The 25,398-nt window shown below is 46.3% G+C and overlaps 1 protein-coding gene across 1 annotated transcript in view; it reads left to right on the plus strand.

Moving 5' to 3' along the window:
- Positions 1 to 25,398, plus strand: part of LOC102263662 (protein-cysteine N-palmitoyltransferase HHAT) — a gene marked incomplete at its 3' end in the record, with an annotated part of 44,440 nt that overhangs the window by 14,204 nt on the left and 4,838 nt on the right. Inside the window, exons 3-7 of the mRNA XM_014531235.1 lie at positions 3,975 to 4,042; positions 13,669 to 13,746; positions 13,960 to 14,073; positions 22,235 to 22,429; positions 23,398 to 23,613. Of these exons, the coding sequence (XP_014386721.1) occupies positions 3,975 to 4,042; positions 13,669 to 13,746; positions 13,960 to 14,073; positions 22,235 to 22,429; positions 23,398 to 23,613 (671 nt within the window). The remainder of the gene's footprint in view (positions 1 to 3,974; positions 4,043 to 13,668; positions 13,747 to 13,959; positions 14,074 to 22,234; positions 22,430 to 23,397; positions 23,614 to 25,398) is intronic.

The raw sequence follows: 25,398 nt of genomic DNA on the forward strand, positions 1-25,398 counted from the left end.
ACCCAGAATTCCTTAGGTGAGTCCCTGTTGGGAGGTTTGAGACCTTTTACGTCCTTTATTGCCTTGCATCCTACTTACATATATGGTCTCCTTTTACTTGGGGGATTTCTAAATCACTTTTTCATTCCCTGAGTGGCAGTCGGGAGACAGGAGAGAAGGAGCCCCCACACCTCAAGAATGTGGGGAAACCAGCGCCTTGTCACCCATCTTGTACGCCATATTCTATAGGAATATCTGAGAGTTGCTTACCACTCCATTACCTCATCTTTAGAAGTTGTTTTCCTGCTCCCTTTCTCTACTCTCATTTACTACACAGTCTTCTATACCTGCAGGCTCCCTAGAAAACCAAAGAACCAGTAGGAGCGGATGAGGATTTTCAAATGCATAGAAGCCTCAGGAGGCATTAAGCCACGATTGGGTTGCTACTCCTTGGCGGTGGCTTGTATCACAGGAGGGCATGTGAGTGTGTAATGCCCCCCTCCCCTGTCACTGATCCTGCCCTCCAGTTCCCCCTACCCCACCCCATCAAAGTGCTGAGGGTGAAAGGGGAAGCTTAGCTAGAGCTTTTAAGTAAATGATTCACCACCAGGGCCCAGTGGCAGCGATTAACATGCAAATTCTCTCACCCAGTAGGTAGGGTGGGGTTTTGATGTATCCTCTTGTTGGGTGGTGGTTGGAGAGAGGAGAATCCACAGCTGATTTAGCCAGGAGGGCTCACCAGCAGAAACTGTTTCATTTCTATGCGCTCAGGCGCTTTGGTGCAGCACTGCATTGTGGGAAAATGGGACCAGGACGCCTACAGTCAGGCGTGTGTGGTGGGGAGACAATTTCCCTGGGCAGGGAAGGCTCCTCCTGCTTGAGTGTAGTATGTGGCTTACGATGAAAGCTGTTCTCGCCCGAAGAGTGAGAGCATGGGATGCCTACCCAGAAGGCTTAACGAGAGAGAAGTTCTGGGGCCTTGGCTCCTCTGGGAAGGAGCTCCTGCTGCAAGTCTCAGCCTCCATTCTCCCGTGTCAACCGAATTGATTTCCTAAGGGGGTGTGAATGGGTTTAAATTGCGGTTTTACATGTGTGTTGTATGACATTTGTTTGTGTCACGAAGTCAGACAAGGGTGGCTTGTAGGAATTTTCCAAGCGAGAGGGGGAATTTTGGTCTGGAGGTACGCTGTCCATTACTGTAGTCATTAGACACGTGGCTAACGAGCACTTTGTATGACGTTTGTTTGTGTCACGAGGTCAGACGAGGGTGGCTTGTAGGAATTTTCCAAAGCGCGAGGGGGAATTTTGGCCTGGAGCTACGCTGTCCATTTACTGTAGTCATTAGACACGTGGCTAACGAGCACTTGGAACGTGGCCACTTCCAGTTGAGATGTGCTGTTAGGATAACGTGTACATTGGACTTTTAAGAATTAAGGAGTAAGAAAAAGGAATGCAGAGTAACACATCCATAGTTGTTTAATCCTGATTCCATGTTGAAATAATGTTTTGGATAGATTGAGATAACGAAAATATATGAAATTAATTTTACTCTTTAAAAACTTTAAAAAACGTGGCTACTAGAAACTTTAAAATTACCAATGTGTGTGAGATAGTATTTCAGTAGGACAGCGCCCCTGCTGGACAGGATGTCCTCATAATTCTCCAGTCTGCACAGAATTCCTTTTTCCCACTAGAGGGCGGTGTGCTCCAGCTTCAGTTTACCTGGTGCTTAGGAAAATTTCACTGCTTCTGGTTGTACTCTTTTTAAAAAGGAGGAAAAAAAGAACTCAAGTTTCTGCCTTGTTTCAATTCTTTATAATTCTGATGTTTCTGGCGATTTCTCAGTGTATGAAAGTGAAGCCAAAACCAAAAAGACAAGAAGCAGAGAGGTTTTCCACCCAGTTTGCCTTAATGAATTAGGAGGTTCCTGTATGTCTTTGCTGGATTGCAGTGTCTTGCTATTTGTTTGCAGGCTGTTCCCTTGACTTGAGTTTGTGCATGACACAGCACGTTCGCCCATGCACGTGCACATGCAGACACACACACACACACACACACACACACACACACACACTCACACAATGTGGCATGTGTGCAGCTGTGGCAGAAAGGACCAGAGCTCTGCTGCAACCACACACCTCCAGCACACCTCCTGGACCCTGGAATGCAGTGTGTGTGGCAGAGCTGTGCCATGCGGTCCCCTGGCCCAGTGCTCAGTACCCCTCCCTTTTCTGTCATTCCTGGGGCAGTGTTGCCTTTGGCTTGAAGTTGGGGCTGCTGTTTGCATCTAGTGTGTGTGACTCTGCCTCTTTGTTCTACTCTAGATCAGCATCATTTCGTGATTAAGTTTGAGTCGCACACTCTTTTTTTGTTTTAAATGTTTTTTTTAATATATTTTATTGATTTTTTACAGAGAGGAAGGGAGAGGAATAGAGAGTTAGAAACATCGATGAGAGAAACTTCGATCAGCTGCCTCCTGCACACTCCCTACTGGGGATGTGTCCGCAATCAAGGGACACGCCCTTGACTGGAATCGAACCTGGGACCCCCCAGTCCGCAGGTCGACGCTCTATCCACTGAGCCAAACCAGTTAGGGCGAGTGGCATACTCTTTCTGGTTTTCCGGCAATCGTTCTGGGTCGCTCCTTTTGGTCTTCTGTGGTTCTGTACTTTTGTTGGTCCAGTAGCAGTGGTTCTCCTCATTCTTGTCTGTGCACTCTGTGTATTTTGGGCGATGTCAGTCTTTCTGGAAGCTTCATCACTACCCTTATACTGAGGTCTCCTGGGTCTTTATCTTCAACTTAGGGCCCTCTTGAGCACCACCCATACCCATCCAGCTTCCTACTGTATATCACATAGACACCCCAAGACTCGAACTCCACCTCCTCATTCCTGTGTCATGGCACTCATCAGCACTACTGTAAATTTTTATTATTCATTTGTCTCTCTTACCTAGTGTACAGTGAGCCCCAGGAGGGCAAAAGACATGCCACTCTTCTTCTGTTTCATTCCTAGCATCTCACACCCTGCTTGGTTATTATACACCCTCAAAACGTATTTGAATGAAGATTTTATTATATTTTGTTTTATATCAGTTGTTTGCCTTATAAACATACTTATTACTCTTACACGATTCCATTTTATAATCTTGTTAGCATTATCTCACATCATGAGGCCTTGATCACCATCAATGTGTGGAATGATCTGTTTAAAAAAATTTTATTTTGCCCTGGCCAGTACGGCTCATCCTATGCACTGAAATGTTGTGGGTTCTATTCCCGGTCAGGGCACATACCCATCTTGTGGGTTCGATCCCCGTTCGGGGCACGTGTGGGAGGCAACTGATCAATGTTCCTCTCTCACATAGATGTTTCTTTCTCTCTCCCTCTCCCTTCCTCTTTAAAATCAATAAAAACATATCCTCAAGTGAGGATTGAAAAACTATATATAAAAATATTTTAACCCTGGCCAGCTTGGCTCGGTGGATAGAGTGTTGACCTGCGGACTGAAGGGTCTCGGGTTCATTTCCGGTCAGGGGCATATGCCTGGGTTGTGGGCTCAATCCCCAGTAGGGGGCGTGCAGGAGGCAGCCGATCAAACTTATCATTGATATTTCTATCTCTCTTCCTCTTCCTTCCTCTCTGAAATCAATAAAAATATATTTTAAAAATATTATACCACCTGAACAAGTGGGGCATTTGCATTAACCCGTCCAGGGGGTCCCTGTGCTGGAAGCTTTCTCTCTGGACACCTCTCCCTTTGTGAGCCTGATTCCACGTGGGAGGGGACATTTCCAGCAGCCCCACCACGGATTTCCAGGAACTCAGCTCACAGACAACTGGAGAGGAGGATCCAGGAGCCTGACGTTTCCATGCCCGTAGCTCAGTCCACAGGCGGCTTTTCCAGAACACATTCCAGTTTCTCTTAGTGCCTCTGCTATTAAGACAACCAGTTTTATTTGGATTGGGAACTAATGGCCACTGTTTTTCTTGTCAGAACATGAAGAGCAATTGGACCAAGAATTTGACCTGGCGATTGGCACTTTGCTTGGAGGATTCAAGAAGGTATACAGTGGCTAAAGGATAAGCCTTCTCAGTTTTCAAGCTGGGTTCAGTATTTTGCATCCCCTTTGTCTTGGCACTGACCCAGGTGTAGTATTCATCAGCACTTGGGAATGAGGGATCTTTCCTACATGCTGTAAAAGGTGTGAGTGCCGTGTTGGGTAAAGAACTCCCCGGGGTCTCTATCTTCCTGTCCCCTGTTTTCTTCTTAAGGCTCCAGAAATCTGATTGTCTGACCTTATCAGTGGGTACAAATTTCATCCTCGCAAAGCTCAGGCACTTTCTCCTGGCCCAGCCATATCTATTAGAATTAAATGTGGCCCCAGACATCCCTACAGCAACTGTTGGCAACCATATAGGAAATTCTTCCTTCTTGCCTCCAAGTGTCCCTGTGTGAATATCCCATGTCCTGCCGTAGTTCAGGGTCCGGGCTCTGGAGAAGAGGCCACACACAAATGACAGAGACGAGACAAGAAATAATAATTTGGAAATTGGGGGGCCAGGCGAGAGCCCATCCCAAGAGGAAGGACTCTGCTTGTGCTCAGGCCTTGCCATCCTTTTATTCAGTTTGGGATACACCCATAGCCCTTAGGCAGGCAATTTCCAGTAACAGGAAGACTATCTTATCAGTAAGGATTTACATGACTATTTGGTGGGGAAGTTGCTTCAGCTACCATTGTCTGGACTAAACAGTGGGTGCATAGCCCTGACCTTTGCCAGGGTTCAAGGGTCACCAGCATTCTGGGCTCCTTGTCCACACCTCTCTGCTAGTGAAGACAATAAGTGGTTTCCCACATCCCTGAAGCTTTGAGGGTTCTTCTGCCTCATCCTTAGGAGGGTGTTGGAGCTGGAGAAAATTTCGAACCCACCACATATGTTGAACACCACTCCTTTCATCTGTAAATTCTCTTTAAAAAAAAAATTAAATGTATTGGGGTAACATTGGCTAATAACATTATAGACATTTGAAAGAATGTGCACCCCAATGTTCATTACAGCGTTATTTACAGTAGCCAAGATTTGGAAGCAGCCCAAGTGCCCATCAGTAGATGAGTGAATAAAACAGCTGGGGTACATTTACACAATGGGATACTACTCAGCCATAAAAAAGAAGGAAATTTTGTCACCAGCATTCCGGGCTCCTTGTCCACACCTCTCTGCTAGTGAAGACAATAAGTGGTTTCCCACATCCCTGAAGCGCTTTGAGGGCTTCTGCCTCATCCTTAGGAGGGTGTTGGAGCTGGAGAAAATTTTGAACCCACCACATATGTTGAACACCACTCCTTTCATCTGTAAATTCTCTTTAAAAAAATTAAATGTGTTGGGATAACATTGGTTAATAACATTATATACATTTGAAAGAATATGTGCACCCCAATGTTCATTGCAGCGTTATTTACAGTAGCCAAGATTTGGAAGCAGCCCAAGTGCCCATCAGTAGATGAGTGAATAAAACAGCTGGGGTGTATTTACACAATGGGATAATACTCAGCTGTAAAAAAGAAGGAAATTTTACCCTTTCTGACTGCATTGATGGACCTGGAGAACATTACGCTAAGTGAAATAAGCCAGTGAGAGAAAGACAAGTACCATATGACTTCACTCTTATGTGGAATCTAATGAACAAATTGAACTAACAAGCAAAAAAAGAGTCAGACTCATAGATAGAGAGCAGGCTGACAGCTGTTTGGGGTGGGGGTGCGTGTGCTGGGGGTGGTGGTGGAGGGATTGAGCAAAAAAGAAAAAAGAAAGAACTCACTGACATGAACCATAGTGTGGTGATTGTGGGGGGATGGGGGTGGGTGGAGGTGGAAGAGGGTATAGGGGGATAATTGGTGATGGAAAAAATAAAATAATTAAATGTATTGAAGTAACATTGGTTAATAACATTATATACATTTCAAGTGTACAACCTCATAATAAATGTATACCCCATTGAATGCTCACCACCTAAAGTCTAGTCTCCTCCCTCACCATATGTTTGACCCGCTTTACCCTCTCTTTATTCGTAACATTCCTCATGCTAATAAACTCCTGTGCAGCTTTAGATGCCAGTATTGAAGTTATCTGCATTGTAACTGTGTCTCGGACCCGATTTCTGATTAGGATCCGTCTAATGCTAACTCACTGCTTCTGGGCTGTGGGCTCCCCATTTGGGCACATTCAGTGTGAAGAACCATCCCCGGGAAGGGGAAGAGTTAACTTTTACAACGTGTCCCGTACCTACAAGTGATCTAACAGGTGGGACTCGGAGAGAAGAAGGAGCAGAGATTATTCCAGGCTAGAGGGTTGAACCGTGACTTGGAGCTGACATTTAGAGAGACTTGGAGGCGGGGAAACCACTTCCTTCTCTCACATTCCCTAAAAGCGGTGCCGGTCAACATTCTTCACAAGGTTGTCACTTTTAAAAATCATGTCATGACAGTTGCTGTCTCTGTTAGAAAGAAAGTAGAAGCAGCTGCAGATAACAGTGAGCGCCCGGCGCCCCAGTGAGTGTGAGGGTGGCCTCTGTGTGTGGGGAACTGACTGAAGCCACTGTCAGGGTAACAGTCGCTGCTGAGTTCCAGGTGGGTGAGTTGTCCAGCATGACTTTACACCCAGGTTTCATGAAGGCCAATCTCAGGCCCAATTCTGTCATCCATGTAGATAGACACTCAGGAGGCAAGTAGCATAGGAGGAAGTGGGCGGAGCTCCAGGCCACGTGACAACCGCCAGACTTAGCCACCAGTAATGAAACTGGAGAAGTGTCCTAATTTAGAAATAACCTTTTTTTTGTAACCGTGAGGTTAGCCCTGCCAAGGCAAGGCCTCAAAAAATTGAGTATAAACTCAGAATTGTTCCTCTCCACGGAAATCTTTAGTAAAAGGCGAAAGATTTATGCGATCTGAAGAGAAACCAGAGTATGCTTTGTCCCTCCCAAATTCCCTCCTCCAGTAACTACAACTCCTAGTTCAGTTATGGTGGCTTTTTAGGACTAGAGGTACTTTCTGCCTAAAGTTTGCACAAGAAGTTTTTCAAGTAAGTTTCTTGCACTTAGAAATGACAAATTAAAAAAAAAAGTATTTTAAACTTGAAAAGGATTGTACTCTGTGCAGGGTATTATGGGTATGCAAATGAGGCTCAGTCATCACCCTTGATATTGTACAGATACCTTAGTAGTCACTGGGTGCCTCTTGAGCCACCATTAGAGGGCGAAGCAGAGGTCAGGCCGACTGGGCTCTAAACCTCATTCTGGCTCAATCACGGAAACTGGTTTTATTCCTTCTGTATGTTGGGACTCTGGGTGCGGTCCTCTCCTCTCCTTTTCCCAACCTCCAACAATTAAGGCACAGAACCACAGAGAGTTCCCTCCCGTTCATGAAGGCAAACCTCAGACCCAATTTCAACCACTGAGACACATTGGCTAGGTTTTATTTTTACTTTTATTTTATTTTATTTTTTGCTTATGGATGGCCACTTGTTATAGCACCTTTTGTTGAAAAGACGATTCTTCCATTGAATTGTTTTTGCACCTTTGTCAAAAATCAGTTGACCAGACTTGTGTGGCTCTATTTTTGGGTTCTTGTTGCTTTCTTTTGATTGATGTTTGTAGAGTATGTATCCTTCTGCATCCTTTTACTCTCAGCCTACCTATATTGTTGTATTTAAAGTGAATTTCTTACAGACAGCATAGAGTTGGATCATTTCTTAAAAATCCGTTCCGCCAATCTGCCTTTTAATTGGTACATATAAACTGACTAGGGTTCATTCGGCTTCTTGAATCTGTAGGTTTATGCCTTTTGCCAGATTTGCAAAATTTTTAGCCGTTATTTCTTTGAATATTTTTTTCAGCCCCACGTTTTTTCTCTTCTTCTTCTTCTTCTTTTTTTTTTTAGGATTTCACGAATCACATGAATGTTAGATCTTTATAATTGTACCACAGATTTCCGAGGCTCTGTTTATTTATGTTTTCAGCCTACTTTTTTTCTGTTATTCAGATTGTGTGATTTTCATTGACTCATCTTTAGGTTCAATGCTTCTTTCCTGAGTCGTCTACCTCTGCTAGTAAGCCTATCCAGTGAGCTATTTTATTTATTTTATTTCATTGTCATTCCTCAAGTCCTGAGGTCCCTAGCCAGTCTTTCTTCTTTTTGCCATCTTTTGGGGTCTTCCTATGGTTTATCTTATAATTACACTCAGGGCTTTTAGTTGTCCTTGGTGGGAAGGTTAGGGAGAACGGTGTTTATTATATCTCGCCGGGAACCAGAAGTCTCTGCGTTGACGTATTTTAAAGTTAGTTTCCGACATCGTAGAAAAGATAAGTTATTTTAATAGCAAACGGGTACGTTTCTGCAGAGAGATGGCAGAGGCAGTGTGCTGCGGGCGATGGATGCTGGAGGCATGGTGAGCCTTGGTTCTTGTTCTTGGTGGTCTCCGTCCGCAGCCTTGGAGGCACCTTAGCTACCACCATGGCTGACTCTCCTAAGAGGTGCTCTGGGATGGGCATGTATAGAGAACCCAGACTCTGCTCCTCCGTGTTTCTCCTTTACTCTCACACTATACTTCTAACACCAGTTGTGTGGGGGGCTTCCCTACACCAAGCAATTCTGAGACACCAGCTGGGTGTCCTGCAATTCAACTCAATAGCTGACACTCTCCCTGGAGATGGCCTCAGATCCCACAGGTGAAGGGCTCAGTCCTACAAGATGCTCCCACCCCCCTGCCTTCGGATGCCAACTGCACGTCCAGGTGGTACCCATGGCCCCTTCCTCAGGGCCAGTTAATGTGCTAGAGTGGCTCACAGAGCTCAGGAAAGCATTTTACTTGCTGTTTAACAGTTTATTATAAAAGGATGCGATAAAATATACGGATGATCATCCGGATGGGAGAGATGCACAGGGTGAGGTGTGTGGGAGGGGTGCCGAGCCTCCAGGCCGCCTCCAGGCCCTCTCCAGGCCCCCCGCTCTCCCAGTTCCTCCACCTGTTCACCAACCCAGGAGCTCTCTGAACCCTGCATTTTGGGGACTTTTATGCACTTTATCACGAGGCATGACCAGTCATTAACTCTATTTCAACCCCTCTCCCCTCTCAGAAGAATGGAGTGTGGCACTGAAAACCCCAAGCTTCTACCCATGGCTTGATCTTTCTGGTGAACAGCCCCATCCAGGAGCCCACCCAGACTCACCTCATTCCAACAAAACACAGTGTTAGCACCCAGGAAATCCCAAGGGGCTTAGGAGAACAAAAGATGCTCCTATTGCTCTTGTCACAGGAAATTCCAAGGGTCTGAGGAGCGCAGTGCCAGTCATCGGGTGCACCAGTATACATATTTTCTGTTATTTCACAGGGAGCTCTCTCTTTGAGAGCTCGGATAGCTAGCTGATGGGTCAAGGGGACAGACTGAAATGATGTGTGGGGGAGTTCTTTCACATACTCGGCCCACTTTCCTGGTCTTCCACCCGGTGTGTAAGATTCAAGGAGAAAAATGGTATCTGTGCCCCTGGTTGGTGCGCTCAGTGGTTAGAGCATAGACCTGAGCATGGAAGGGTCCTGGGTTTGATTCCTAGTCAAGGGCATGTACCTGGGTTGCAGGTTTGGTCCCCGACCCCAGTCCGGGCATGTGCTGGAGGCAACCAATCCATGTGTCTCTCACATTTCTCTCTTCCCCTCTCTCCCTCCCTCCCTTCCTCCCTCGATCCCTCCTTCGCTCCCTCCCTTTTACTTTGTCTTAAAATCATTGGGAAAAATATCCTCAGGTGAGGATTAACAACAACAACAAAAACAATGGTATCTGAGATTATGAAGAGCTCCCCTCTTCTCCCCTTGGACTATGGCAAGAATGTTAGCTTTTCCTTTCTCTCTTTTATCACTCACCTCTGCCTCGGGGACCTTCAACATTTTGGGATTCCATCTGGATTTCCAGTTTCTCGTGTTCGCCCGCTGCAGAGATGTTATATATGAACTAGTTTTCTTGAGTGTGTGAAGACTTTCTAGGCAGAAAGCAGATTCTCTTGAGTGTGAGGACCATTTCAGGAACCATGGTCCCCAAAGGCCTGGGAACCATTTTTTCTCCATGTCACTGTGACTCGCTTAGTCTTTCTGTATTCTGCACAAGTGACGCGAATGGGATGTAGGCTTTATTAGCATGGTTTGTAGCTGGGGAATCTTACGAGGTTATGTCATTTGCTATCTAGTCATCACATTCTGTTACACTTTTTGGGGGGTCAGGATCCCTAACTTATTGAATAGCCTTATTAACTGTTTGCACCTCATTTCTCCATATATGTACCTTGTAGAAAACGTGTTTTTTTTTCCGGTTTGAGGATGTGGGGAAAATAATACCTTTTTTTTTGTGCCTTTGCCTTCGTACTAGAATTTAGTATTTCTCTTTTAGAATGTGATTTATTTATTTATTTTTAAATATATTTTTATTGATTTCAGAGAGGAAGAGAGAGGGATAGAGAGATAGAAACATCAATGATGAGAGAGAATCATCGACCGGCCGCCTCCTGCATGCCCCTTACTAGGGGATCAAGCCGAAACCCAGACATGTGCCCTTGGCCAGAATCGAACCTGGGACCCCCCAGTCCACAGGCCAACGCTCTATCCACTGAACCAAACCGGCTAGGGCAGTGATTTATTTTTTGTAAGCTCTAGGACTAAAGGGAGAAATGGGGAATAGGCAAAACAGGGAGACAGAATCTGTACTTGCTCAAGTATCCGCATATGTCTGGCATAATCTGGAGTGAATTCTAGGAGGGAGGGAGGTAGCGGTGTAGCCAGAGGAAGTTACTGAGTTTAGGTTGGCCGTTAGGTTGAAGAGATTCAACGAACTCCCCCACATCAATTAGGTTCTCTTGATTTAACTAAGTCCTCGAGAAGTTTTCTCTTTCCTTCTTCTACAAAACACCTCCCTGCCCCCTTTCTACCCTGGGCCGATTTGCCCAGCCTAGATTATGAGGGCCCTTTAAGAGACTGGGATGGTATGTGCCCTATGCTAGTCCAGTTAGTGGCATCCTGACCCCCGTGAGCATCTTCTTCACCTTCACCTGTACAGGATGGGGAAGACACTTAAGCAGAGATTTTGTTATTTACGGGGGGGCAGGGGGGAGGAAGTTTTGTTAATGAAAACATTTCATCTTTGAGGAAATGTTGGCAGGGGAAGGAGTGTTGTCTCCGAAAATTGAGAGCAGTAAACTAATTTAGTTCAACTTATTTTAGAAAGAGCAAGGCATCTGTTGAAAGAAAAGCAAACTCTTGCAATAATTGCTACATGAATCATTGGGCTGAGTTCACCCAGAGAGCAGCGCTGCTCCTGTGCAGAATTCATGTAAATACGCCCTCCTTTTCCCTCTCTCCTTGGGAGATTTATAGGCCATTAAGGCGAGCGCGCTGCCTCTGAAAGTGCAGGGAAATGTTTCCGGATTCAAGTACCTTGTAAAGGTTTCCTCGGAGCCTTGTAAACAAATTACTTTTGCTCAGTGTGACTGGGAATTAGGTCCGGTCTCAAAGTAAATACTATGCACATGATGTCATTTCGGAAATAGATAACACAAAAATGTCTAGTGCTTCCGTTGTGTTTCTTTTGTTATTGTTGCAAAATTCCGGATACAAGGATAAGGAAAACAGTGAATCTATTCATCTCTGCACTGTCTGCTCTGTCTGAGGAGAAAAGAGGAATGCCAGTGAAAAATGCTGCCCGATAGTAAGATGGAGCCTTTTCTACTGGGTTTGAACCGCACACCTAGGTTCACTGGTGACTGTGTTCTAACGTAAACACTCATTGCCTCCATGATCCAGTTCCAGAGCATTCCTCGGACTGACCTAGCTGCTGTCTTCCTCCATTTCGTTTTCCTCCACTGAACAGACTTATTTCAGAAGTTTTCTACAAAGTGAATTCTTTTCATAATGCTTCTATTATGAAACTAAAGCTGGATTGCAATCAGAAGAAAAATTCTTTCCAAAGTATGTTGATCAAAACAAACAAACAAACAAACAAAACTTCAAAGGATGTTGATCAAGTTTCCACAGAGACAACAGATTCCTCTCCAGCCAGTTTAAACAGAAAGGAATTTATTGTGGGAATTTCAGGAGCTCTCAGAATAGTCAAAAAAAACTGTGGGGACAGGCACTAAAGTGAGCTTCCAGGAGCCATTCCCAGAGTAGCCTGCAACACGGGGCTGCTGCCCAGTTCACGGCTTGAGAACTCCCCAAATGCCCCTCCAGGAAGCTGTGTACCGCTGGCCTGCCGGGGCCTCCGAGTCTCTGCCACCATTCTTTCAGGAGAGTCTCATAGCCCATGTTTCTTGAGGTTCTTTCGCCTACAACGTCTTCCTGTGTTCACCAGAAGCAAGGTCATATGATGTGTGCAGACGTGCTAGCTGCAGGGGATTCTGGGCAATGTAGTTTTCTGCTTTCCAACCACTAATGTCTATAGGAAGTCGTTCCAGCAGGGGGTTGGAGTGTTGATTGAGTCAAGTGGTGGTGTCTGCCATATGGAGCAGACCTTCCTTTTACTAGTATTTTGAGGAGAAGGGTATGATGGGTGTTTCCTATGGCATTTCAGATGTTGCAGTCTTTCTGTTATCTATGGATTCACTCCTTTTGAGTCCACGCTTTCTAGAGACTTTATCTTTTCTTTGTTTTTAAAATATGTTTTTATTGATTTTTAGAGAGAGAGGAAGGGAGAGGGAGACAGAAACATCAATGATGAGAGAGAGAGAAACATTATCGATCGGCTGCCTCCTGCATGCCCCCCCACCAGGGATCAAGCTTGAAACCCAAGCATGTGCCCTGACCTGGAATCAAACAGGTGACCTCTCAGTGCACAGGATGGCGTCCAACCAACTGAGCCGCACCAGCCAGAGCCGTACTCCGTATGGTATCACAGGAACACAGACTTTGCAGCCTGAGGACCTGGGTTTTGAACTTGGGCTTTGCCATGATTGGCTGGGAGACTTTGGGCATGATATTTAACCTCTCTGAGGGTAGTTTTCTTACCCCGAGGTGGGCAGGCCATACCGTGCAGTAAATCCACACACGGTGGTGGGTTCTTCCCATTTCTGGGGAAGAGGGCAGGCCGGATGAGTGGGGAACTTTCTGGAACAGAGCAGGCTGCCAATGTGGGTGGGAACCTGGAGACCTGTCTTGGTCACGAGGTGGTGAGCAGGGAGATCAGCCCTCTCTTGAAAGGTCACAGGCAGTCAAGGCTCAGAATTCCTGGGCGTGGGTGACCCACACCCTTAGTATTTCTTTCCTTTAGCCTGGAAAATAAGTTTTTTCACCTTCTGAAAGGAATCTTAGACATCGCACTAGTTCAGACCTTCATTTCCCACACAGCACAGCAATGAGACCAGCCACGCTGGAGGGGAGAGTGTATGTGGGTAGGCAGAAGTTAAGTGCCTGGTCGGTTTACACAGCGACAGACATGTGACTAGAACTTGGGCCACCTGATTCCACCCCCCGCCACTTTTTAAAAATATATATTTTTATTGATTTTAGAGAGGAAGGGAGAGGGAGAGAGATAACTAAGCTGAGATAAGCTCAGTTCATGACTTACACTGTCTGTGTGATGCTGGGTAACAACTGAATTCTTTAACCCCCGTTTCATTGTTTATAAAATGGGAATAATGATAGTTTCTATCCTGCAGAGGGTCCTGGGAATCACCTTTAACAAAGACACTTATTTGGAGAACAGCAATGAGACCAGCCACGCTGGAGGGGAGAGCGTATGTGGGTCGGGGTTCAGTGGGGTCAAGGATGGGAGTATTATGTAAATCATCATGGATCGGCTGCCTTCTGCATGCCCCCCACCGGGGGTCAAGCTTGTAGAGTTTGGACTCCCATTGGCCCTCTTTCTAGTTGGTTTATTAGCTGGAGCTTGTGTTCTGCCTCAGAATGTCCTGGAACCTTTCTGATCAGTTCTGCTTTGGCCTATGTAGGACCAGACCGACTTCGAGTGGAGCTTCTGGATGGAGTGGGGGAAGCAGCGGCTGGTGTGGCTCCTCCTCGGCCACCTGGCTGTGTCGCAAATGGCCAACCAGATTGCAAGGAAGGTATGACTCTGCACCGTTTCCTTTTAAGCCTCTTTCTCCTTTGCTTTTTGTGAAGAAAGGGCCCTGAGCTAAGAATCAGTAGACATGGATATGAGCCTGGAAGAGATGCGAATGAATTCTTAATGATCGATCAGACATTTCAGATACAGGGGTAACACGTCCTTATCCCATATGTACTTCCTTCAAGTTATTTTCCAAACCAATGAATGTAAAGGTTTGGAAGTAAAACTACAGTTATCAGCATGGATGAATTTCTGGATTATGACATTGAGCTAATCGGGTAAGTTGTAGCGGAATCTGTCAGATAGGATCCCACGTATACAGAGCTCAGAAGTGTGCAAACTAGATTCACACTTGCAAATTTACAAAGAAAGATAATACAAAATCAACGTAAAACTCAGGACAGTGGTCACGGCTGGTTAGGGAAGGATGTAGAAAGAATTGGGCTGGGGTTGGGGTGTGGGGGGTAGATACCCAGAGCCCATCAAAGCACTGAGAGCCTTGTTTTTCTTAAGCTGCTGGTGGGTGTGCGGTGCTATTTCATTATTCTTCATTCACCTTACAAACGTCACAGATATTTTTTTCTGTGTGTATGAGATTTGATATGTTTTTAATTGATCACATGAGTAGAAGGCAAGGTGAGGTTGCTTTGGGCACACTGAATTCTTCATGTTCTGTCTGCACCCCTCCCCACCCCCCCACCATATTTCAGGACCCGCGTGTCCCGTCTGGTTGGCCTCCTTTGCTTCCCTCTTGTTCTTGCTACTACTTGTTTGTGACTCATAGATGAGTGTTTCTCTAGCTTTCTTCATTATGACCCCCCTCCAGGAGCCTTTTTAGCTGTTTTCCTAATTGTCACTGCTCCATGAAATCTGAACTACAGATGTACTGCATACCTGTTTATGTACTGAACGTATGCCTTTTATTTATAAAGAGTACGTTTTTCATCAAGAACCAATTCCCCCTCCATTGGAGGAGCTATAACCCCCATTGAGGATGTGAAATGTAGATGAACTCTAGGTTCTTGGCTGGGTGCTCCTCCCTCTTTCCAAACTTCCTCAGTTTTCAACTCCTGCACTTACCATCATCAGAAATGGTAGATCTGCAAAGGAGGAATGAGGCCAGAGTGATGAGGGATTACAAACTTACAAAATCATCTGCACACCAGGCTGGCTCCAGCACCCAGTGACGGGAGTCAGCGGCTTTTAAAGGACTTTTGGCGGGTTTTTTTCTGGGCAGAGACTTCTTTATGCATACCCGGAGGGGAGATAATGGAATGTGGTCACCGCAAGTGAAATGTGGTCTTCAGCAAAGGGAATGTCCATAGTGCAATGACCTGAAAAGCCAGTTCCCGGGGGAGGGGTATAAATTTAGTTGCTCAATCAAATCTAACAAGAAATTTGCATGATTCTTATGGTTTAGACCAGTAATGGTGAACCTATGACACGTGTGTCAGAGGTGACACGCGAACTCATTTTTTTTGGTTGATTTTTCTTTGTTAAATGGTATTTAAATATATAAAATAAATATCAAAAATATAAGTCTTTGTTTTACTATGGTTGCAAGTATCAAAAAATTTCTATATGTGACACGGCACCAGAGTTAAGTTAGGGTTTTACAAAATGCTGACACGCCGAGCTCAAAAGGTTTGCCATCACTGGTTTAGACGGTGGTTGGCAAACTGCGGCTCGCAAGTCACATGCAGCTCTTTGGCCCCTTGAGTGTGGCTCTCCCTAAGCCTTAGGAGTACCCTAATTAAGTTAATAACAATGTACCTACCTATATAGTTTAAGTTTAAAAAATTTGGCTCTCAAAAGAAATTTCAATTGTAATGTTGATATTTGGCTCTGTTGACTAATGAGTTTGCCGACCACTGGTTTAGGATATAGATGTCCCTCTGTTTAATTTGCTTGCAACTTTGAGTTAAGACTCTTTCCATCTTGGGAGGCAGTATTGAGTGTGGTTAGGAGCACCTGGCTAGCTCCCAGCTTTGCGGGTTTTAAGCTATGCAGTCTTCAGCAAGTTAGTTAATACCTTTGAATTCATTTCCTCATTTGTGCAACAGGGATGGTAGCATTTGCTTCTTGGGGTAGTGCTGAGGGTCTGATATTTTTCAAGGTGATGCTTGCTTTAGGATGACAGCCGAGCAAGAGGCAGTGGCTGCTGTCATCTGCTGGCGTTTAGCATGTGCTGAGACTGTCGTCTGCTCCTGGGAGCAGTCCTCTCCACGGTGTTCAAGAAAGGAGGCGACGGTCTTGAGATCCCAAATCTCTGAGGGCAGAGGCTATCTGTGCAGTCATGCCAACACTCCTCTCATGAATGTCCTTCTCCAACCCTGTTTCAAGTGTGTGCTGGGTGCTGGGGAAGGGATTGGGAGACACGCCCCTTCCTTTGGAGAACTGAGAGGTTACCTAGGAAACGAAACGCTGGTCTCAGTCTGGACCTCATGTGGTGGTGGGTTGGGTGCCATGCTCGGGGAAGGAGTGGGCCACTTCTGCCTTGCGGTGACAGGGAAGGCCTCCCAGGATGTGGCTTTGAGCTGGGGCTTGAAGGAAGTAGAGTTGTTTGCTTACTTCAGCTTGGCATCTCATTCTCAGGCAGGGTGCACAGGCAGACCTGTCTTAATATATAAGAGGAAGGGAGAGATAGAAACACCAGTGATGAGAGAGAATCATTGATCGGCTGCCTCCTGAACACCACACTGTGGATCAAGCTCACAACCCCGGCATGTGCTCCATCCGGGAATTGAACCATGACCTTCTGGCTCATAGGTTGATGCTCAACCACTGGGCTGGACCTGTCATTTTCTCTGCAGAACACATGTCATCCAAAGTTAGTAGGAGGTGGCTTTGCATTTTTCTTGGAATGAGACAGAGTTCACAGAGTCATCTCTCTCTCTCTCTCTCTCTCTCTCTCTCTCTCTCTCTCTCTCTCTGTGTGTGTGTGTGTGTGTCCCGTCCCCTTTGGGACCACAGGTTTGATTTGTGGGACAGCTGGCGAGCAGGGCTCTGGCTGGGGCTGGGGCACAGTGCTCTCTTTGTGCGCGGCTGCTTGGCCCTTATATAAGTATGAACCACAGCTTTGGCCCCACGAGCTCTGTGCTTTCACCACCTGGGCGAAGTGTTCCAGATGGCCCTAATTCGGGTGGGTGTTTTGGTCCTTAGGGTGGACGATTTGGACCGGAGTTCATTTATTTCCCTGTCCTTGGAGGCATCCTGAACTGTGACCAGCACTGTGCGGGCCAGATGTTAGCGATTCTTGGTGTAACAGCCCTTAAACCCTGAAGGATGCTTCGCATCTCCATCTAATACCTAATCTCGTCTCTCCCCTTGCAAGCCCTGCCTCCTTCCAAAGAGAGGCAGCTTATTTTCAAAAGCGTAGCTTTCTTTCTTTCTTTTTTGCCATGACAAGTAATGAAACTTTCCACTGAGCTCCTTGGCCGAGGTTAAAGGCCTTTTCTCTGGGCAGGGCTCTCTGGGTTTTGGTGACTGCGCCAGGGCCCGGTGCCCTGGGAGGGGCGGCTGAATAGCGGCTCTGGGCCCGGGCTGTGGTTTGTTATGATTGGCATGTGCGCTGGGCGGGTCAGACAGTTCCTCCTTTCTCCAACACCCCTGTGGCCTCGCCACTACCTGAGACCATGTGTTCTCAGCCCTCAGAACGGAAAATAACCCTGCAGGAAGGTTCTGAGAAGGCCGCCCCGGGTGGGGGCTGCGGGTTGGGGCTGTTGCTAACCACAGAGCAGTTTTCCCTGTATCTGAACCCACATCATTAGCATCCGGGCCCAGCCCGCTGAGCTCATCGGCCACAGGACTGAAGGCGTGTTGGCTGAGATGAGTGAAGGAACCTCGGGAGGGCCGAGGGGGAACAGGCCCTCCTCCCAGCTGGTTACCGAAACCGCACACCTAATAGGGATCCCAGGCACTAGTGGCTCTCCTGGAACCAGGCTCTTCCTCCTCCATCAGTGCAGATCCAGGGAGGGAGCCCCTCCCTCCAGCTCCCTCCCGCCTTGCTCCCAGGAAAAGTAGGCTGGAAGGCAGCTGTTTGGACTCTGGGATGGTTTTGTTTTCTCCCTGTTTGTTTGCGGAGATATACAGACATATTTTTCAGCAGCGGCTCCCCTTGATTATGTAATAAACTGTGCCATGCATCAGGATCACCGATGGACTCCTTTCATTTATTTCTCAAACAGTGCCCCACCCAGTGGTTTTCAGGCAGATGCGGGAGAATGAATACACAGCACAGTCTGGTACAGTTGCCAACAGGAGTCTTCACCGAGGCCTGGCATTTTCGTTTCTCCCGACAGAGATAATGAGGGAAACCACGCAGGCACATCCTATTACCAGTCCGTGCCCACAGCCCAGCAAAGCTAGAGCAGAAGAGAAGTAGGGATGGTGTGAGCGGGGGCACTGCCAGCCAGCTCTCCCTGCCTCCCTGTGAAGAACATCTGAAGACGGTAGAATTGCAGGAGGAAGGGGGGCCAGTCCCCCGGCTGTTCTCAGGGGCGCTGCTTTCAGCCTTGGGAATGCGCCAGCTCAACTGGTTTGTGCCCGGGAGACCTCACTGGGGCAGTAGGCAGCAGTTGTACAGCAGAGGTCTGCTCCCACAGGTGGGGGCCTGTGCCCTACCAGGTGCCAACTTGAGATTCCCCCCAACATAAAAGACCCCTGAGCGTGGGGAACACACAGTAGGCAGTGAGGTGTGGAAAGACTCCCCTCTGTTTCAGATCCATTGGCAAAGCAGCCTTTGTTTATAAGGGGTTAAGTGGTATAAGTAGAGACTTTGGAAAACTGCAGGATTTCACATTAGCGGACCAAAAAGTCCAAAATGTTGGTGCTGATTTCTTGTTATGTCTTAGTCATAACTACCAGGTTAAATCCCAAGACTTGGGGAAGCATATTCATCCATCCATCCATCCATCCATCCATCCATCCATCCATCTTTGCATCCACCCATCCACTCCTCCTTCCCATCTAGTATTTATGAAACACTTGCTATATGCTAGGTACCCATTGCGTTCTGGGCTTACATTATTTATTTTTTAAAAAATATATATTTTATTGATTTTTTACAGAGAGGAAGGGAGAGGAATAGAGAGTTAGAAACATCGATGAGTGAGAAACATTGATCAGCTGCCTCTTGCACGCCCCCCACTGGGGATGTGCCCGCAACCAAGGTGCATGCCCTTGACTGGAATCGAACAAGGGACCCTTGAGTCCGCAGGCTGACGCTCTATCCACTGAGCCAAACCGGTTCTGGCTGGGCTTACATTATTATAACATGAACACGACAGGATATTAGTCTTCTAAGGGAGGCCATCAAGTAGAGAGCCAGCTTCCCTTGCCCCCTTTTGAGAAATGGTTCAGTGTGGACACAGGGAGCAGGGGGAGTAGGGGAAGGTTGCCTCCCTACTTCAGTCTGGGCAGTAAGCCCTGTGTCCCCTCAGAAAGGCCATCGTATTCTTAGTCTGGCTTCATCTCTTCTGCCAGAAAACTGAGGACAGTTTTTAAACAATGTTTGTTAGATTTTTTAGAAGTTTCTCCTCTGCCCCTGCTTTCCCTTTTATCTTTATTAGAAATGGAAGAGCCTGGAATAAAGAGAGTTAAGGAGTTGGGATCGTTCTGATGAATTTTGCATCCAGCAAAGTTCAACCTGTCTTATTCTCCAGCTTCAGGTTGCTCGGACTTTGATATCCTTTCAAAGAGCAGCGAGATAGCCCTGCACACCCACCAGAATGGCTCAGCTGTAACAGTAACAAACACCAAATGCTGCTGAGGATCCGGGTGAACTGGGCCACTCATACATTGCTGGTGAGAACCGGAGATGGCCATTCTGGAAAACTGTTTGTAATTTCTTACAGAACTCAACGTGTCACTACCACGCATCCCAGCAAGTTCACACTTGGGCATTCGTTCCAGAGAAATGAACACTTATTTTTTACACTAAACCTGAACACAGATGTTCATGTCAGTTTTATTTATGATGGCCTCAAACTGGAAATAGCCCAGATGTCCTCAAACGGGTGAATGGTGAAGCAAATGGTGTTACGTCCACATCATGGGATGCTATGCAGCAATAGGGGAGCCAAGCTTTGGTGCCTGCAGCAACGTGGATGGATATCCAGGGAATTATGCTGATTACTGCTGTGTAACTTTTGAAATGAGGCATGGAGGGCTACTCACCTTATATCAGGATTTTAGTGGAGTTTTGTGGATGGGATTACAATCGCATTTTAAAAAAATTTACCTTTGTAGTCGAACGTTATATAGATGTACCCTCCCCGCCCCCCCGGTCCCCCTTGCCCCAGGCCTTCACCACATATCGTCTGTGTCCATGCATTTTTATAGACAAAGTATGAAAATCAGGATCTTATAGGTGCTTCTTTTGCATTGTCCACATCTTTTCCTTTTCATCGCCTGTTCACCGTGAACATATGTAGTAGATTTGCCTTTACCCATGGGTGAGCATGGGTGGGTGGTATGAGGGTTTGTAGAGAACACGAGGTGAACGAGAGAGCATTTTCTGTGAAGTCTTAGAGAGAACGACGTCAGATGTCGCCTGCCTGGACTGTTTGGCAGGAGGGAGACAGTGGGGAATGGAATATGGGACCAGCTCACGTGCCCCCAGGTAGCCTTTGCGAGCACGGGGAACTCATCAGAGAATCTCTTGAGCACATGGGGTTTGCACAGCACTATGAAGTATTTCCTGAAGGTTCGGTCAGCGTTTCCAAGTTGAAGCAGCTTAAGTCTGTGGTTCAATTCCCAAACGAATCCCAGAAAACAGGCTTTTTCCAAATGGATCAAATAGCACTTAATAAAAATGTGGCTGTGTATATGTGCATGTACGTAGCATGAAACAATCCCAAGTGGTAAATAATGCTGCTGTAGGTCATGTTGCAAAAGAACCTTTTTTTTTTTTTTCATTTGTTGTGACTACTTCTTAAAACACCCTTGGCGACCTTGTTTCTTATACTTGCACTCTGCCTAGAGGTGAGTGTTTGGGGGAAAGTTTGAAGCAAATTTATGTGGCTGTTTCCTGTGGGCGGTAGGATGGAAAAATAGTAAAAATGAACTGCAGATTTCTCTGATTTTCTTGGAACTTAAAAGTGGCTGACATAATCGCTCATTTAAAACGTTCTCTCTTGAGCTGGAGTATAGGTTTAGGAAAAATTGTACTTCAGCAATTTTTTTTTTTTGGAAGAGTTAGCATCTAAGGATGGGATTTACAATTTACAGCCCACATCTGCCTTTCCCTTCAAGGAGGCTTTTTGTTTTTACAAGAAGACATTCCTGGAAACCATATTTTATATGCACGCTGAAAGGACACATCCTATTTCCCTATAGGATAACAACTGAAATTTCTACTGTTCGTACTGTGTATGCAGAGACCACTGTACTAGTAAGCATTTCACATGCATTTACTTGCTAAGTCCTCACAATAACCTTCTGAAGGAGGTACTGGTATTATCCTAATTTTATATATGAAAAAAAAACCTGAGACACAAGAGACATGAAGCAACTTACCTAGGGCCACACAGCTAGTTAATGGGGACACTAGGATTTATTTAGGCCGTTGGACTTAAAACCATGAGTAATTAAACCACTGTGATATATTGCCTTTCAAACAACGTTAAACATCAGTGTGGCTTTTAAGTGAGCCAGAGATGACCAAGAATTTATCATGAAAGCAAAGACATGCTAATTTACCTATTTAGTTACTCCATGGCAATCACTATAAAACTTGATAATAGAAAGATAGTCTCTGACTCTTCTAAAATGAGACAATGTTTTAATCAGGTTGACTGTGCAAAGGCCTCAATATCACAAAAAGCAGGTAAGATACACGTTTTCTGTGACATAAATTAGACTGTAAACAATATGCTAATGAAGTAAAAATGTAATTAAATATTTAATATTAAATCTGCGGTTTAGACTTTCAAAGCCTTTTGTGGTTTGGATGGCCCGGGTTTCTCAGTAAGACTCCTGAGAGGTGTTCACCAATACTTGCTTTCACCATCACTTTTGCAGGATAGTGTGTGCAGGGGGTCGCCAAGCATTAGTCTCTCGTAGGTAGAACCTCCCATAACAATGCTCCTTAGCTCCCCCTTATCTCTGTTCTTCCCTCCCCTCCCTCTGTGCCTCTCTCACGGGTCCTCTGTCCACAGCACAGACCCTGGTTCCTCACCGCCTACGGGATGTGGGCCTGCTGGTGTGTGCTGGGGACCCCAGGAACGGCCATGATCTTCCTCCACACCGTCATCTCCTTCTGCGTAGCCCAGTTCCGGTCACTGTTCCTGTCATGGCTCTGTTCTCTCCTCCTGCTCTCCACGCTGAGGCTGCAGGATGTGGAGGAAATTAAGGCAAGTGTCTCCGTTGGGGAGGAGAAGGTCCCTTGGGTGGTGCCCCCATCCTGTAGATAGATCCCTTTTTCAGGCAACAATTGAAGAACTGTGATGGGGCTCCTCCTAGTGGCCACGTGCGGTTGATGCATGTGAACCCTGGTGTTGCATTCTGCAGTCGTCTTTTGTAGCCATATATGTCTTAGCCCTCTGAGGTTGCACAGGGCTAACCTTTTCTTCCAGGTTGGGTAGGCATAGATGGTGGCAAATATCACAGCAACAGAGGGTCAGCAATAGAGAGAAAAGAAAGCAATAGTCCCTGTGCATTTCATCAAAAGTCATCTGGAGAGTACTGTACAATTTACAGGAAACTCGCACAAGCCTTGTCTCATCTGGTGCCCATGATAGCCCCCGAGACAGATAAAGCGGGTATTTCTTTGCATAGAAAATGTTGGAAAGTTTTTTATATTTTTTCTTAAATCACCGCAGAGCTGGAATTCCTGTGGTGTCTTTATTTTTGTTCATTCATTCATTCATTCACTCACTCACTCATTGATTCAAGTGATGGCACTTGGAATTCGTGTGCCCTGGATGGGCACCTGATGGGAAAGATGAGCTAGTGGACAATCCGTGTGACATTTATAAGCCTCGCTTTGTCTTCAGAATTGTTGGAGGAGCTGTCACAGTGTCCATGGGTAGTGGCTAACCTCCAGGATACCCAATGGATGGATCGACAGGTGCATACTGGGAAAATCTTCATTATGTTGCATCAGGCTTAATGCTGAGTTGATGGTTGATATTAGAGACACTCTTCTGCCCGCTGCTCTTTAACTGCTTGTTTCGATTACCACGGATTTACCTGCTGTTCAGTGGTTCTCGACTCCCTTTATGGCACTGCGGCTCTACCTGTGGAAGAAATCTCCTTCCCTGGAGACTGGCCATGTCCCTCCTTGCCACTCACGGGCTGTTCTTTCCTGGCGACTTTGCAGAGAGGGTGGTACAAGACAGAAAACGAGTACTACCTGCTGCAGTTCACGCTGACCGTCCGCTGCCTGTACTACACCAGCTTCAGCCTCGAGTTCTGCTGGCAGCAGCTGCCCTGCGGGCGCACCTTCTACTCCTTGCCCTGGATGATGGCCTATGTCTTCTATTACCCAGTCTTCCACAACGGGCCCATCCTCAGCTTCCCCGAGTTCATCGGACAGGTAGGTCCTTAGGAATTGGATTAGTGTTCTGTAGGTTAAGCCTCTGTCCTTGTTGTCATGTTCATGTAAGTGACCCTTGAGTTTGTTTTTTTTAAATATATATTTATTGATTTCAGAGAGGAAGGGAGAGGGAGATAGAAACATCAATGATGACAGAATCATTGATTGACTGCCTCCTGCATGCCCCCTACTGAGGGTTGAGCCTGCAACCCGGGCATTGCCTGACTAGGAATTGAACTGTGATCTCCTGGTTTATGGGTCAATACTCAACCACTGAGCAACACCAGCCAGGCATAGTGCTCACAAATTTAAATCACATTATTGTCTTGAGTTTTAAAAAATGTACTTTGATTGATTTCAGAGAGGAAAGAAGGAGAGAGAGATAGAAACATCAATGATGAGAGAGAATCATCGATTGGCTGCCTCCTGCACACCCCCTATTGGGGATCGAGCCTGCAACCCCAGGCACGTGCCCTGACCGGGAATTGAATCGTGACCTCCTGGTTCATGGGTTGATGCTCAACCACTGAGCAACCCTGGCTGGGCTGTCTGGATTTTTTTTTTTTTTTAACATAAGAAATACTTCAGGAAAATCAGCCTTCAGAATAAAACTCGACTTGTCCCAACCCTGATTCTCGAGGGACTGTGACAACCAGGATTAATAACTGGGCACAGTGAGGATCTCCTGGGGAGCCCCGCAGGGCTGTCCCAGGGAAGGAAGAAATTGTGTTCTCATGGTATTGCTTGCAGAGTAGAAGGAGAAGCTGTCTAAGCTGTTGACTGGCAGATAGTATTCTCCCTCCTATTCTCACAAACTGCTGTAGCCTGGGATTGTTCGGGGCGATTTAGATGGGGTGATGGGTGGGGCCGGAGGGTCGGTGGGCACGTGTGTTTTTGCGTCTGGTGCCTGTGTCTGCCAGGACCCTGCCAGCCTTCACTCCACAGCAACCTGGTTTGAAGCTCACGTCAAGCCACCTTCCTCCTTCCCACCTCACTTTTCCTCCCACTTAGATTTCTTTCTTATTCCACAGCTAGCCTCATGGAACATGTTAATGCAATTAATTCACCTACAGTGTTAGTACCTGAAAACACCTAAAATGGCATTTCTCAGGGAGGTTTCTACCTCTCACCATCAAAACAAAATCCTGATTGAGGTGAGGGGAATAACATGCATGCACACACAGTACACACCTGTACCTGCAGTACATGTATGCACACACAGAACACACGTGCACACACGTGCAAGGCCCCCCCCCCCACACACACACTCACAGGCCTAGAAGTGCAGTTTAGTGTGGAACTTTTTCAGAGGAGAACACGAAACGTGATCCCTGGAAAAGTCAGAGGGTTCTTAGAAGTCCCTTAATTCTGTCTTAAAAAATTCCACTAAGTTATGCATTGTCCTTGAAAGTATATTTCTGCATGATAACAATAATGTCATGTTATAAAAGTGCCCGTTAAATTATTTAGCTGTTTTCCCTCTGCAAATCTGTAGGTGGCATTGGTATTCTAGGCAGACACTGTTTAGCCTGTGGATTTGCATACCTCAGTTTGGGTTGTATAGGATCCTTCTTTTGTCCTGAAGTAATTTTAAATCTGTTTGAAAATTCTGTTTAAAATGATTGTGTAAGACAGAGGTGGGCAATGATGACAGCTGATCTAACTCCAGTTCTCAAAGTGTGTTCCCTGGACCAGCAGCACCAGGATCACCTGGGACCTTGGTGATCGTGCAGATTCTCAGGCCCCGCCCAGACCTGCTGAGCCAGAGACTCAGGGTGGAGGGTG

Source organism: Myotis brandtii, unplaced genomic scaffold, assembly GCF_000412655.1.
Source record: "Myotis brandtii unplaced genomic scaffold, ASM41265v1 scaffold119, whole genome shotgun sequence".
Taxonomy (NCBI): domain Eukaryota; kingdom Metazoa; phylum Chordata; class Mammalia; order Chiroptera; family Vespertilionidae; genus Myotis; species Myotis brandtii.